The 16,560-nt window shown below is 44.6% G+C and overlaps 1 protein-coding gene across 5 annotated transcripts in view; it reads left to right on the top strand.

Moving 5' to 3' along the window:
- The window catches only part of MINDY4B (MINDY family member 4B), a 28,305-nt gene extending 15,079 nt beyond the window's left edge, over positions 1–13,226 (top strand). For all 5 annotated transcript variants that reach the window (XM_053310861.1, XM_053310864.1, XM_053310865.1 and 2 more), the window contains exons 10-13: positions 220–292; positions 7,103–7,276; positions 9,917–10,097; positions 12,619–13,226. In XM_053310861.1, coding sequence (XP_053166836.1) covers positions 220–292; positions 7,103–7,276; positions 9,917–10,097; positions 12,619–12,761 — 571 coding nt within the window. In that variant the 3' untranslated portion in view covers positions 12,762–13,226. The remainder of the gene's footprint in view (positions 1–219; positions 293–7,102; positions 7,277–9,916; positions 10,098–12,618) is intronic.
- Positions 13,227–16,560: the final 3,334 nt, after the last annotated feature.

Raw genomic sequence — 16,560 nt, 5'->3', positions numbered from 1 at the left:
AATGTCATCCATTATCTTACTGTTCCCAAACAACTCAGTGCAGCATATTCTGGTGCTGTTCCATCCCTGAAAATATAGGCCTTTTCATAAGATGGCTTTTCCCCATAAAAAGCCTAGAACTTGGCTCAGGATTTCTGGCATGTAGGCTAGCGATGGCTAACACATTGACATCAAACTACAGACAGTAATATTTTGTTTGTGTTTGGTTCTGTTTGATAGGCTTCAGAAAGACCTCGACTTCACAACAACTCATCTGTTACAGTGCAGGCTTGGAAATTTCAGCTGTAGACAAGTAGGTTTGTGGATGGGGTTTTATTTCCTTTCAATGCTTTTCTCATGCATGATGCTGGTTTACTCAAAGGCTCCCAGTCATTCACAAGTAATGCCAATGGAATGAACATATTTGAAGAACCCATCAGTTTTCAGGGATTTGCAATACTTGAATGTTTTTGGAAAGTCTATTTCTGAGTGAGGTTAGATCTCCACAGACATTATCCCCGTGTTCAGCCTGAGTGTGGAGAAAGGGGGAATAGGAGTATTCTAGCTAGCCAGACCTTTGTACTGAAACACTCCATGCTCACACACAGTTCTTACCAGTTTCCTGGCAGGCCAAGATCCTTTTTTTTAAAAAATTAAATTTTTATTAATTTTAACAATAATCATTTATAACACATTAAACAAACATGGACTTCCCGCTCACACCTCCTCGTGAATCACCAACTATAAAATTAACTCTTGCTATAATGATAATTCAAAACATAGATTTAAACCTTACAAACACAATTTTGATCTACCCAACCTGCTAATATTACTAAATTTCAAACCCTGTTGTAAAATCAATATTAGGAAAATAGTTCTTTAAATACATTAAAAATGGTTTCAAATCTTTGAAACATTCTAAATTTTGGTCTCTTATCAATACTGTAAGTTTTGCCATCTCCGCATATTCCAAAATTTTTATCAGCCAATCTTGTTTTGAAGGCAGTTCATTGCTCTTCCATTTCTGTGCATATATTATTCTGGCCGCCACATATATTATTCTGGCCGCCACATATATTATTCTGGCAGGCCAAGATCCTAGAATGTGGGGATAAATTCTTCCTGAATTCAGCACTTTCCTCTTCAGACTAGCACTGAATGCAGAGAGAGCCAGGGTATGGTTAGATGGCACATCATCAACGCAAGGGCATAGGTCACCAGAGCAATCCCATCTCCCTCTCCACTGTGGAACATAGGAACACAGGCAGCTGCCATATACCAAGTCAGACCATTGGTCCAACAAGCTCAGCATTGTCTACACAGACTGGCAGCGGCTTCTCCAAGGTTGCAGGCAGGAGTCTTTTTCAGCCCTATCTGGACTTGCAAGGGGGGGAACTTGGAACCTTCTACATGCAAGGATGTAGATGCTCTTCCCAGAGCGGCTCCATTCCCTGAGGGGAATACCTTACAGTGCTCACATGTGGCCTCCCATTCAGATGCAACCAGGATGGACCCTGCTTAGCAAAGGGGACAATTCATGCTTGCTACCACAAGACCAGCTCTCCTGGTCTTGTGGAAGACCATTTGGGCTGGAATACCTAAAGAGGGCCCTTGTCTCTTGTGCAAATCCAAGAACTTTTGCACAGTCTGTTATTTATTTTTATTTATTCATTTTATTTATTTAACATATTTTATACCGCCCCAAACCTATGTCTCTGGGCAGTTTACTGTTAGAGTAAAAGGGGAAAGAAGAGTGGCATGGCATAACATATATATATTGTTGTGATTGGTTTCAAATGCCTTGAGGATGGGGCCATAGCTCAGTGGTAAAGCATCTGCTCTGCATGTAGAAGGTCCTATGTTCACTCCCTGGGATCTCCAGGTCAGGGCTGAGAAAGATCCATGTCTGAAACCCAGGAGAGCCACTGTTAGTCAGAGTAGGCAATACTGAGCTAGACAGATCTTCTGACACTAAGCTTTTCCCCAGACCCCAGCCCAAGAAGACACTTAGACATTCTTTATGGGTAAAGGGCCACTCTTTATTGATTAATTAACAACCAGCAAAGGCGAACTGAACAGTGGGTGATGAATCACCAACGAAACAGTGCGGGCTCCTAGGCAAGGGCTAGGATTACCCTCATCCTACCCATTGCCACTTTGGGCGACACACCCTGGCTCTGGAAAGGGGCAGGCACGCCCTGCCCTATTCCATCAAAGCCAACCACCCCCTTAGAAGAGGGGACCTGGACAGCTCCAGGTATTCACCCCCCCGGACCGCGCAGCCCAAAGGATGGTGAAGACCTGGAGCAGGTTTCATGGCCATCAATTACTCCCCGCGCCGCACAGGCAACAAAGGAGCGATTAACCAATCCACCTTTAAATATCCAAGGGTGCTCACCGATACTATACCTTGCTTACCCCTCAGCCCGCACTGTTACCGCTAACGTGGCCAACCTAAAACCTAACTACTCACTGAATACAGAACGGAGTAGGCGAAAAAAACCCCAACCATGGCCAATCGGTTAAGGGCAAAAAATTCCTACTCGGCCCCAGAGGCGACCAATCTCTAGACCCTCTCTGCACCAGGGAAGGGAGGGAGGGGACAATCCAAAAAGGACTGGTCGGCTCAGAGCGTGGAACGGCCATTTTCGGCCGAAACCACGCCCACCAAGCCCGGCCAGCCAATCAGGACCCTTCTTGGTCCTCGTGCTGAGCTGGGCTGGGGAAAAGGACCTCCCCGCAGCACGAGGCAGAGGGGAGGGGGAATTTTTCACACGACCATCAGAACCTGGGTTAGGGGCATATAACACAGGGTTGCATGCTCATGAGAACCAGCTCCAACTGCCCAAGCCCTGGTAGTCTGAATCTGGGTAACTTGCTTCTAACCTCAAATCTTAACCTAGGTTAGTGAAGAGTTAGTGAACCCCCCTACCTTGGGTTGTTGATTGTGTGTCTGCTTTCCCCTGTTTTTGCTGGTCCTGGCTGCCAGCCACCATGTTTGTCAGAGAGTGGTGCAGTTAGAGGGCCTGGGAACTGTGAATGTGCCACTCCGCACAGCACACTCTATGACTGCTTGCTCAAAATGGCTTGAATGGGGCTTGCCCAGCCTCCTTCTCTCCTGTGGGCAATCAGAGGGTGGTTGTGATAGAACTGAGGTTTTCATTCTGTGAGCTAGCTAGCAGCATGGTGCATTGTGGGAAGTCTCACCTGATACTTGGAAGATCTTCCCTCATCCCAGCTCTCAGCAGCCACAGTTGTTAGGAGAGGAGAGCTGGTCTTGTGGTAGCAAGCATGACTTGTCCCCTTAGCTAAGCAGGGTCTGCCCTGGTTGCATCTGAATGGGAGACTAGAAGTGTGAGCACTGTAAGATATTCCCCTCAGGGGATGAAGCCGCTCTGGGAAGAGCAGAAGGTTCAAGTTCCCTCCCTGGCTTCTCCAAGATAGGGCTGAGAGAGATTCCTGCCTGCAACCTTGGAGAAGCCGCTGCCAGTCTGTGTAGACAATACTGAGCTAGATAGACCAATGGTCTGACTCAGTATATGGCAGCTTCCTATGTTCCTATGTCTAGGTGGTGGGTTAGGAGAGCCAAATGGAGGCTCTGGTCATCTGTGGCATCAGGCTTAGGGCTTTCCCATTCCCATAACCACCCTCAGATGATCATGTGGAAGGCCACTGAGTATAAGAGAGATGATAGGCATGATAGTCCAACAACTTCTGGAGACCCAAGTTTGAGAACCACTCTATTAACCATGACCACTTGTTAACCATGACCAGTTATGTTTTTGTAGTATAAGTTTGTCCATCCCCAAAGTACAATCAGCCTCTTGACTTCTTAATCAGTAAAAAGCTTACCCAGTGTAGAGTAAACGAATACAGCAGGCTGTGAAGAGCCTTAAGCAAAGTGTCATAGTAAAAGGGGTGATCCCTGGTATGACCAGAGAGATGTTAAAATCATGTCCCACTTCTTAGTGGTCAAATGCTAAACATTATGAAGTAAGCAATTTAGTTCTTCCAAGGACCACCTCATTGTACATTCCTGTGAGGGAGGCTGGCCACAGTTAATTTGTGGCTAATTAACTCTGGCATTGCTAATGCTAATTAGTTGTTAGAATTGCTACTGTTATTGGTGATAGTTGGATGTCAGGTTCTTCCCGCATGCCTCTTGCCTTCACCCTAAATATTTGCATCAGTGCACAGCCAACATAACATCCTGACATGGCTGCTGGAACCACCCAATTAAATTGTTTAACTGACATATCAGCTCTTAAGGCCAGGCTGGTAAAGACAGAATTAAAAGATAAAATGCACAGATGTGACTGTGGGCTGAAACAGAGGTGACGCAAGAGGTCCCCCAAATTTTTGTTTTGTTTTTTATATCGATGTAAACCGCTTTGGGAATGTTTGTTGGAAAGCAGTATATAAATATTTGTCATATTTGTATTCATGGGGTTTTTTTTCACTCCACTTTAAAGCAGCCATAGGGGGACTCTGATTTTCATTCAAGCTGTTAAATTCACAGGGCAAAGAAGGCAGGGACCAGTTCCATCCCTTTCTTCCCCCCCCCCCTGGATTTTACAGTAGGTTGAGAAGGTCAATTTAGATTAGGAAAATGGTGTAAGGAAGGAGTAAATACCCCCTCCCGCAATTGCACGTCTCTCATCAAAACCCAGGTCAGGGGGCTTTTGCTCTCTGCTCCTGAAAAGACCACCAGTGGCTTGAGGCAGTGCTGCTTTGTGAACCTTATGTAACGTGTGTTTATTTTTAATATTGTAAACCTCTTTGGGTGCCTTGGTCAAGGCAGAAAGGTGGTATTACAGTAGGATAAACAAACCAACAAGCAAACCGGAGCCTTCCACATTGGCTTTAATGTGGAGGGGGGAGTCAGGACCCCCAGTCACAGAACTGAAGAAGGCCTGCCTGGGATTGGGGCCAGAGCCTGAGGGGAGTTCTAACCATTTCCCCCGTACCATAGTCTTGCTCCAAACTTTAGAGAGCTTGAAGAGAGATATTTCCTCTCCCTTCCCCACTTCTTGTATGTAGCTAGCAGCAAGGCATGTAGGCCTTAGCTATCTCCCTGATGGATTTCCTGAATAACTACTTTATTCAGAACTTTAACTCCATGTCTCCAGACAATATTAATTAGAAGTGCTCTCCTTACTCATGCACTTCTGCTGCAGCTGGGGTAGATAAATAAATCTCCTCTCCAAGCTCTCTAACACCAAGTTCCCTACCACCACCTGAAAAGCTGCTATTAGCTATGAGTTTTCTCTTGTGTGGCCAATAGCAGCTTTGAAGGAGGTGCATCTGCATCAGGTCCAGTGTTTCCGTAACAGGGAGTCCCAGACGTTGCTGACTACAATTCCCATAATCCCCAACCAAGGCCACTGCAGTTGAGGATGATGGGAGTTGTAGTCAGCAACATCTGGAAATCCCTATTACAAGGAACACAGATCAGGGCTGCAGTGGAGGGGGAAATGGTTGGACACTGCCTCACCCTGTGGCCCCAGTCCCAAACCCTGCCTCTGCAGCTGTTTTTAGGGGAAGGAAATGTTGGGTTCCAATAAACAGAACTTCAATATCCACATCTAACTTGGCATCACTCTCAGAAAGATCTTGCTAAAACCTGATCAACAGAAAGTGGAGCCAACTCTAGAGGTAGGTTTCTGCTCTGAAACCTGAAAGTGCAATTTCCTACAGGCGGTTTTGGAGGAAACTGATTATCTAGACCCATTTCAAACTGGTTTTAGAACTTGCTATGGGGTTGAGACAGCCTTGGTGGCATGATGGATGACCTCTACCGGGGAATCAACAGAGGGAGTGTAACTCTGTTGGTTCTTTTGGATCTCTCAACAGCGTTTGACCATGGTATCCTTCTGGATTGCCTGGGAGAGTTGGGGATAGGGGGCACAGCTTTGCAGTGGTTCTGCTCCTGTCTCTAGGGCAAATTCCAGATGGTGGAGCTTGGTGACAGTTGCTCCTTAAGATGGGAGCTGTTATATGCGGTCCCTCAGGGCTCCATTCTGTCACCAATGCTTTTTAATATCTATATGAAACCGCTGGGTGAGGTCATCAGGAGATTTGGTGCTGGGTGTTCATCTGTATCATCAGGAAATAGCATTTATTCCCTAAATGTCTGCCTACAGGCAGTAATGGGTTGGATGAGGGATAACAAATTGAAGCTGAATCCAAGCAAGATGGAGTTGCTCATTGTAAGGGTTCAGAATCTGAGGGATGAGTTAGATTTTCCTGTCCTGGATGGGGTTACACTCCTTCAGAAGGAGCAGGTACGCAGCTTGGGTGTACTCCTAGACCCAGGCCTCACCCTGGTATCTCAGGTGGAGGCTATGGCCAGGAGTGCTTTCTATCAACTTCGGCTGATTCGGCAGCTGCGTCCATTCCTTGAAGAGGACAACCTCAAAGCAGTGGTGCATCAGCTAGTAACCTCCAGGCTTGACTATTGCAATGCGGTCTACGTGGGGCTGCCTTTGTACATAGTTCAGAAACTTCAGTTAGTTCAAAATGTGGCAGCCAGATTGGTCTCTAGGGCAACCTGGAGAGACCATATTATGCTGTTTTGAAACAGTTGCACTGGCTGCCGATATGTTTCTGGGCAAAATACAAAGTGCTGGTTATTACCTTTAAAGTCCTGTATGGCTTTAAGGTCCAGGTTACCTTAGAGAACACCTTCTTCTGCATGATTCCTACCACAGGTTAAGATCATCTGAGGAGGTCCGTCTCCAGTTACCACCAGTACGTCTGGTAGCAACTCAGAGACAGGCCTTCTCTGTAGCTGCCCCTTGGGCTGTGGGATGTACTCCTTGCATAAATCTGTAATTTGAATTCATCATTGGTCTTCTGTTTGGCCTGGCCTTCCGGGGTTTTTAATTTGTTGGAAATGTTTTTAACTTGCTGTAACCTGATTTTCCAGGGTTTTTAAACTCCTTTGAATTATTTAACTGTTAATTGTTTTATGGTGTTTTATAGTCCCTGTTTTTAATTGTTAATTAATTTTTTTTTGTTGTTTTAATGTAAACCGCCCTGAGCCATTTTTGGAAGGGCAGTATAGAAATCAAATGAATAAATGAGTGAATGAATGAATGATTTGGGTCATTTCCCCCTTTAGGCAATTCTGAACATCATTCTAACAGGCAGAGCAAGTCCACATGTGTTTAATGGGTTCCAGAAGCTTGACACTGAAGGCAGTGTGCAAAAGTTACTGCACGGAATCTTGTCCCGCAGTGATGTGGGCTATTTACACTGGAGCAAAGAAGAAGTGGAGCATTACAAACTCCCACAGGTGAGACAAAAACTCAAATCCCCAGATGGCTCTTGAGAGTATCTTTGGATACAGGAGTGTCATTCATATAACATTCAGCTTCATTTGCTATGTTTAAAAATGAATCTGCTCTAATAACATGCCTCAGCTAAGTTCTGAAACAGTAAGATGGCAAAAAGAATGATACAGGCTTTGCAGGCTTTGTCTCAGGGCAAGTAATAGGGCTAAAATATATTTAGGGTAATATATGCAGAAATAGTATGAATGACCATGATCTATCCAAAGTTAAGGACTTTAAAATCCTATTGATTTTAATGGTGGAAGTACAGGAACATGCTTCAGTGTTACACTGAAATCAGGCTTTGGCTTGATCTTGCCCAGAGTGAACAAATTACAGGCCTGTGCAAGTCAGAAAATCAGAAATTCTGACAAAAAATTTCTGGTCCTCACCACTAGGAGGCATCAGAGCATGGGGCAACTGCCCTAGGTAGTGCACTAGTGGTGGTTGTCCTTTAACTGGCCGCCTGGCATTGGTGCAGGGGCAACTGGGCGGCACAGTGATGTTCGGGAGTTGGGCGAGGTGGGCAGGGAGTGATGCCGTGCACACTGGGAACTTCGTGTGGCGGCTGGGAGGATGCTCAGGCTTCTGGGGACTGTAATCTTGCTCAGAACTTCAGTTCCAGCAGATAAATTTATGGTGGGGGGGGGGGGACAAAATTGCTGCCAACCCCTGTATGCAAATGTATATCAGTGAGATTCGTGATGGTACAAGTATAAGTGAGTTACCATTCTTTTCATTAGAGCATAGAAAATCGGGTTCTGGATTGTGATGGGCTCCAAAGCCTTTCTGTAGACCACAAGATAGTGCACCATTTTGTTTCCCCCCTATAACGTTTATCTGCCAGGGTTTGCTATCAACATCCAAAACTTGATTCTCCATGCTCTAAGGAAAAGAATGGTACCTCACTTATTCTTGTATCATCATGGATCCCATAGAATTTTTATTTATTTATTTTTTGTACATTTGCTTACAGACTATATTCCTTGATGAAATTATATCAAGGCTTATTGTTTTAACACAGGCTGTAAAAAGTGTGATGGTTACAAGGTTTCAGATGTACACAAGTGTAGTGGTTTCAGAGTGACATCAACATTCTTATAACATTTCGCAGAAGTTACACAGTTAAGATTCTTTCCTCCTTTTTTTCTTCTCCACACAGGGCTTGGTTGCCTGGCTTGATCAGTCTGACTTGATCACTCTCAGGACTTTCCGGTCTTTTTGCGAACAGGCAATAGGCTCTCTATTAGAGAGTAGATTTACTCTCTGCCTCTCCCTCACTTCTCCTCTCTTAATCCAAGCCTCTAGCTTACCTTCTCCCCTCCTCACTGTTTGACCAACTGTCCTTCAACTGATTTTTAACTGTCTCTCTCACTGTAGCTGCCTTATCCAAGCAGGGTTTCTCTGTCCTTCCTGCAAGGGTCTCTACTGCTGCTGCTGCTGTCAGTTAACCTCCCGCACATACTGAAAATAACAGTTTACACCCAGTTCTATGCATTAACATTACATACAATATAAATAAAACCTTTCACAAACACTAAAAATAATGCACACCATCACAATTGTCCTAAAGAAAGACAAATACCGTGTTTCCCCGAAAATAAGACAGTGTCTTTTATTAATTTTAGCCCCCAGAAATGCACTAGGGCAATTAGCGGTACATCAGAAATTACTGCTAGGTCTTACTTTCGGGGTAGGTCTTACTTTCAGGGAAACAGGGTAATAGAACCAGAGGGATCTCAGCTCCATCAAAATGGCAACATTTAATGCCAGAATGACCACATCTCCATACAGTGACACAAGTGATAAAGTATATCTTAGGAGTATAGCCTCTAGGTTGTTGAAGTAATCTCGTTCATTGTGGTTACTGTTGGAGATGGACTTCCAGTGCTTTTGCACTAACCATCCTAATGACCACTGGGGGGCATTGGGAGTAGAGATAGTGAGTAAGGGTCTCCCTAGCTGTTCTGCCTGTCTCTACTCAATGACCCCTGATATGACTCTTCAGGTATTTCCTGTGAGATTCAGAATCCTTTCCTTTCCTCTTAGAGAGCAGATGGAAACAAATCTCTCTCTCCCTACCTATTCATTATGTAGTTCTTTAGATTAAGGATTAGGTCTTTCCTATCCAAAGTGTACTTCACCAATAAATACTTAGTATTTATTCTACAAGAATCTCCATGTGTCTTCTCTAAATACCTGCAACAACTAAACTCTGCATTCTACTCTGTAACTGCAGTAGGTAACTTCTTTAGTGCTCTGCTGATTAACTGGGGTTAAAAATTACAACCCCCAACAGTTACTGAGCATGTTCAATATGCATTCCTGAACTGCTGTGCTGGTTGCAGGCCTACAAAATGGGTTTTGTAGGCTACAAAAATAACAGGTTTGTTAACCTGTTAATTAATAAACAGCATTGTTTGGACCTAAAGGTACGTACATATTTTACAAGTGACACCACCAATTGTTTGCAGAAATCAGCCTCAACCCCGCCCCCTTTTTCTCAAATTCTCAAATTGAAGGGTGCTTTAAAATCCTTAATTTTTATTTTAAATCTTCTTCCCTCTATGTGACTGCATATAGATTTCATGCTTTCTCTTTAGGTTGGAAGCATGCTGAAGACTCCTAAATTGCCCATCTGGTTGTGCAACATCAATGGGACCTATAGTGTTCTTTTCAGTACTAACAGGTTGCTCTTGTCTGACTGGAAAATGGAACATCTTTTTGATTTGTATTTATATAATGGGCGGCCCTCGCAGAAGACAACAGTGCATCTAACAATAGGTAGGCATATCCATTTTCTGGTGGAGAACCTTTAAATGAATACCCTTGTCATTATTTCAATTTCATCCGTCCATCAAGGCCTGTTCCACAAGCGATGCTTTAAATCCACTTTTATGCCTTTCCTCCTTTCCATAAATCAAATGAAAGGATGATATTGACTTGCATGCACCTTTTGGTTTTTTAGTTGGCTCTCTTCTCCTTCCCATACTGTATTAACAACACTCAGAAGTGATGCATTCATGAATAAAAGGTGTTTTTAGCAACACTTACAAAAATGCCCAAAGCCTAGGCAAGTCACAGTAAACAGTACACAAAATGCAGCTCTGATGGAGAGTGGATTTGAAAGAAGACTAGCAATTAGGAGAGGAGGACATTTCTAAAGAGAAAGATGGTCCCTGGGGGAAATTCTGAAAGCATTATCAATGGGGGGTTGGATACCCCAGTCGTTTTAGGCTATATAATCCATTAAGAGTCCAAATCCTTTTATGTACTAAGCACTCAATGGCCAATGAATGTAAAAAAAAAGTACCGTGCTGCTATGCAGAATAAGGAACAGGCTGACGAGCGATGCACAGATTTTTTAGAAAGCAGCTTGGGAAAATCTGGCATCACCTGATGCATGAAAGCCATTGCAATTTGCAGTTGGCATCACCTGGTGCATGGAAGCCACAGCAGTTTGCAATCAGAGAAGCTAGTGACTCTGCACAGTGCATATGCCCCCTTTCCCAAGTACTGAGCATCTCTAGGGACAGCGCGACTTGGTTTAGATTCCTTTGGATGAAAGAGCACTGGAGACTTATGACCTTTTTTGTACTTTAAAAAATATATATATATATACAAGTAGGCCATAAGTGGAGGCAAACAGGAAGCATGCCTGCAATGCAGAAGGTGCCTCAAAGTGCAGCTGCCAAGTGGTTTTTTCTGACATCCTCTGCCTGGTAGGAGTACTTCCTGTTTGCTTTCACTCATGGGAGCATTCAGACCGTGACAGGGTACCTTGGTTACGTTTTAGCATTCCACTTGTCTTATATTGAGGCTGTTCTCTCGTACAGCCTAACCCAGGCTGGGGAAGCCCAGCCTGGGTTAGGCAGTGCATGAGAACCCCCAAGATTGGGCCCAGCCCCATTTAAAATCCCGGTTCGAGCGAGCCCTTAACCCGGGCTCCCGGATTGTGTGTTCACTGCAGATTGTGTGTTCACAGTGGAGACAGAGACGGGCGCCTAGAGTGCCTGTCTCCTGGGGGAATCCCCCAATGCATCGTGCAGTGCATCGTGGGATCCCAGGAGGCCAGGATATGTCATCCTCGCCTCTGGAACTGTGCACTGCAGGTACACAGCACTGCTTGTCTGAGGGGGCAGTCTGCACTCCGAGAAACAGGCCATTGCTTGTCTGGGGAGAAGGTAAGCTTAACCAGCCTCCCCCTCACCCCGCCTGCCACCCCACCCGCCCAGTCATGTGAATGACTTCATTATCGGCTCGGTCTCAGGGGCGGATTAAGCTTTATGCTGCCCATAGGCAAAAAGGCTTTTGCCATCCTTTTTCTTTAAACAAAAAAGGCTTGCCTTTAAAAAAAAAAAGGTAAAAGAGGGGGGACTTTCTCCTCGCCCACTCCACCCCAGAGAGGGGTGGCAAAATTTGAGGAGGGGCAAAATTTGCTGCTCCTCGAATTTTGCCGCCGTAGGCAAATGCCTCCTCTGCCGTCTCCATTAATCCACCACTGCTCAGGCTTTCACTGTGTTTTAGGACGGTTTGTCGTGTTTTATTGTCTTTTATTTTTATTCTTTTATCATGGATTTTATGTTTTTATGCTTTTATTGTAAGCCACCCCGAGCAGCAGTGTGCTGGGCCGGGGGTCTGGGGGAGTATAAACATTTCAAGTAAATATATAAATAAATGAACAAGTGGTGCTAGTCCTGATAGCTTTGGGTTTTCTTTTTAGCCAATAGCAGCCAAATAGGAGGCCTCCTACAGATTGGTATCGTGATAGGGGACTAGGGGCTTTAACCCTACCTCCCACCATGATTTCAGTCCACAGGGGGGCCTGATCTAGCTGTTATTGGCTAAATTAAGCCCATCAGGACTACTAATACCTTGAATGTATAGTTCATGATCTTTTTAAAAAGTTGTTACCCATGGGGAAAGGGTACAGTGCTTTTAAAAAGTAGTCATCAGTATAAGAAAGCAACAAAGCAGAAAGCTAAAACATGACAGAGCTTGAGAAGAGTCAAGAAGACAATACTGGGGTCCTCTATTTTACATTTATTATATATTGTTTTTAAACAGTTGTTTGGGTGGAGGGTTTTGTTTTGTTTTTTGAAGTTTGCCCACTTTTCCTGCAATTTGTAGTCCCATAATGGCTGACAGTCTCAAAAACATAAACACTATAAGAAAATAAAGCAGAACCAAACATCACACACACAAAACGGTATTGCCCCAGTTAAAACTGTAATTCTGCAGAGCAAATGAGAGATAATTCACTGTCCAGTCAAATACTGGTGCTCTTGTCTTGCCTTTCTTTCAGACACTCATTCCCATCATTGGGAAGAAAATCACTATGAAGAGGACTGCGCTTCAGAAAAGAGATTCCCTTCTGTGGAAATGGCGATCCGGACTAAATGGGAGGGTGCAGCCATCAACTGGAATGGGGCTGCCCCATTCTTCTGAGGAATGAGACTGAGTGAATGTGCTGTTTCCAGGGGCTCTCTCACCTGGACCCTTCGGGGGGGGGGGAGATTTTGCCTTCAGTGGATCCAATGCTGATTTATCAACTGCTGTCGCATTCTGCTGCACTGAGTGGGGAGTTTGGATGAAAAAACCTTCAAGGCCCTTTTCAACCCTAACATTCTATTATTCTGTTATCAACCAGCTTGGACTACAGGCTTCCATTCTAAACTGCAGGAAACAAATGAGCTGTTCCCAAGCAATTGTGAAGAAGATATATTGGGAGGACGCAGTACATAAATGGAAATGTAATTGATGTGTAATTACTGAGGAAATAATGCCAAGCTGTTGGCATCACTTCTAATGTTAGAAAGTGACAGAATCTAGTAAGGTACAACAATGTTATACATTAATGTGTTCTGCCTGTCTGATTTCTGCTATGGAAAAATACTGCTATTAAAAACCAAAACCAGATTATACAATCTATAGATTATACAATCTATACAGAGGTCGCAGCCCAGAGGTTAAGACTACAATCTATTCCTAGGCACTTCTTTAAAAAAACTAAATTTCATTGAAATTGGTGGGAATTATTTCAGTGTAAATGTGATAAGGCTTGGGGAATGGGGAACTTGAAAAGACATGGATAAACAGCAAGACAAGGGTAAGCCATCTTGACTCCCCAGCTGTTGCTGAACTACAATTCGCATCATCCTCTGCCACAATAGCATCATCCCTACAACAGCTAAGGTTGGCTACCTCTGCAGTAAGGGAAGGCTGATAGAAAGCAGAAAATGTGGAACTGGCAGTCCAGAGAGGTGGCTTTAAAGAACATGTTCTGGAGCAGGGTTGCACAACTTTGGCCTTCCAACTTATTGGACTACAACTCCCATAATCCCAGCCACAGGGGCCAATAGTCAAGTATGATGGGAGTTAGAGTCTAAAATCTACAGGAGGGCCAAAGTTGTGCAGACCTGTTCTGGAGAAACAAGTGGTATTTTCTTGCATGGTTTGTGTCTTTGAAGACCAAACTAGATCTGTTTTTAATGATGCTATCAGCCCTGCATACTTGTGTTTCCCTATAAATAGCACATCTGGGCCCCTGATCATCAGCTCCACAGAAGTGGGGAAAGGGCTTTAATCCTACCCTGCCATTCATATCAGGCCCCCTATGCCTGCTATTTTCCCTGGGGAGAAACACTCCAGTTGGAGCCAGTAGAAAGCGTTTTCTAGGGCTAATAGCATATACAGAATGTCTGATCCAGATTGGGACTATGGTGGGATTATGGTTAAAGCCTCTTACTCTTTGCACTGTGATCCTAATCTGGATTAGGGTCCTGTGCTTGCTTTCCCCCCCCCTCCCCCGCTTTTCTTAAGGCATGCCAAGGCCAATGACATGATTAAATTCAAGTCTAGTTTGGTCCTAAGAATCTTCTTGTAAACAAGTTGGTTATATTTGAGCAGGGGTAGGCAGTCTTGGCTCTCCAGCTGCTACAACTCCCATCATCCCCAGACACAATTTATTGGTGGGAATTGTAGTTCAGCATCATCTGGGCGCTTTCCAGATTACCTGCTCAACAGTGGCAAAATGCTTCGGTTCCGGCAAATTGCATTCAAAATGTAAATCGCAAAGCACCCAGCAGGGGGAGCAGTCTCGAGAAAACTAACAACTGGAAAATACAGCAACCTTTTTATGCTGGACATACAACATTATAGCAATAAATTGCAGCAATTAAATCTGAAACAAGGCATCGGAAATGTGAACGGCACCCTGCTGTCAGCGTAGGGACTGCGGTGTCACAACACACGAAGTGTGGAAGCACACTTCGGAGATACGTCATGACCCCGTTGAAGAGTCTAATCTGAGATGCTTTGAGTGTAGATTCAGATTCTCTGGTAGCATATGAGAGTGGATTCATGGTTTGTCATTGAAAATATCATATGCTACCAGAGAATCTACACTCAGAACACCTCAGAAACAACAGAACCCAGCACCCCATGGATTAGCAACCCATGGGGGTGGTTGGCACCCTATGTGCACTACACCACCACTCACTCCCGGCCACCCCAGTGCCCCCCAGGTGGAGTTATGGGTCTGCTTAAACCTCCATTATTCCCTGGGGGGGGGGGCCTTAAAGAAGCGTAAACTTCCAACAATTCCTAAGAAATCAGCCTTTTGCCCTATTCCTCTGGAATCTGGGTTGTGGCAGGCACCCCTTGGGGCACTGCCACTCAACCCACTGTTTTGCCCCTCAGGCTGCATTTCTGCCCCGAATCTACCCCAAAGACATTTCAACTTCAGAAATTCTTTAAAAATCAGCCCTTTTCCCAATTCCTTTGGAATCTGAGTGGCAGCAGGCATCCATTGGAGCACTACCACCTGAACCACTCTTCTGCCCCTAAAGCCCCCTTTCTGCCCCCAATCCACCCCAAATAACATCAACATCACACATCAATGACAGCAGAGCTTTGGAAAAAATCAGGCAGATTTCCAAAGGTCATGCACATCTACATCCCCCCCCCACCCCCCGAAATGCAATTGATCTACAGACAATAGTGTGAAACAAGAACAATGAAATGCACACTGCCCCACTGGCCAATGAAGGTAAAATTTACCCTTACATTTGCTTAAAAGGAATAAGGAGGCAATTGCCAGCAGATCAGCCCATGCTTTCGCTGGCCAATCTGCAGGCTGGAAGGGCTGGAAATTCAAACAGATGTCAAAACTCAAAATGGAGACTGAAGGAGAAAGACTTTCTGCGATTGCAAAATGGAGTTCCGAAACAGCCGAAACAACAAAATGTTTTGTATCTGAAACAGGGACATTTTGTTTTGGCCAAAAAAAAATCTGTTTTGAGCATTGGGTGTTTTGTTTTGGCTACAAAACAGCCGAAATGGCCTGTTTTGTGCACAAAACATTTTGTATCCAAAATGAAATGCACATCCCTAGTACCTTGTTCTCCAGGTTTCCAGGAATGCCCCTCCCCAAATCCCCCAAATATTTTTGTTTTAAATATTTTTTAAAAAAAATTAAAAGAGCCACAAAAATGGCTCTGTATTTCAAAATGGTGACTAGAAATGACATTGTAAGTCATTTCTGGCCACTCAGGAACCAGAGATAGACAAAAGCTGCCTAGATTTCATGCCATGGATAAAGAAACTAGGTCTCTGTGTCCCATCCACACATACAAGAAACCGCAATCTGTGAAACCGCAGTTAACAAGAGTCTCCTGTATAGGCAAAGCAAGTATAGCAAACATTTTAAAGAATTAAAATGAATGTGTGCAGGGTTTTAAATCTTTATTTAAAGGAACAGCAGCAAATCAAATCTTTAGACCAGAGGTGGCCAACCTGAGAGTAGTCCAGCTGTTGTTGGTCTACAACTCCCATAATCCCCAGTTGTAGTAAATAATAGCTGTGGACAATGGGAATTGTAGTTCAACAACAGCTGGAGACCCTCAGGTTGGCCAACCCTGCTTTAGGCATACATTTTTCCTAGTGTATTCCTAGTGTATCACCACCACGGCTGGGTAAAATGACTCTTTTCAGCCCGTTTGGGCCATGGTAATTGCACGTGGCGACTATTTTGGCTGCCACCGTGCATGCGTAAATGGCCTCTGTGAGGCTGTGGGCCATGCCAGGCCTCACAGAGGCCATTTATGCATGTATGGTGGCCAAAATGGCCGCTGTGTGCACTTACCGAGGCCCGATAGTCATTTTACTCGGCTGCGGCGGTAATCTAAGAGGCTGGCGGGGGGAGGGGAACCTTCACGGACCCCCCGTGGCCTACAGGAAGCCCCCC

This window comes from Hemicordylus capensis, chromosome 3, assembly GCF_027244095.1.
Source record: "Hemicordylus capensis ecotype Gifberg chromosome 3, rHemCap1.1.pri, whole genome shotgun sequence".
Taxonomy (NCBI): domain Eukaryota; kingdom Metazoa; phylum Chordata; class Lepidosauria; order Squamata; family Cordylidae; genus Hemicordylus; species Hemicordylus capensis.
Note: the sequence above shows the minus strand (reverse complement) of the source record. Positions and strands in the feature narration are given on the sequence as shown.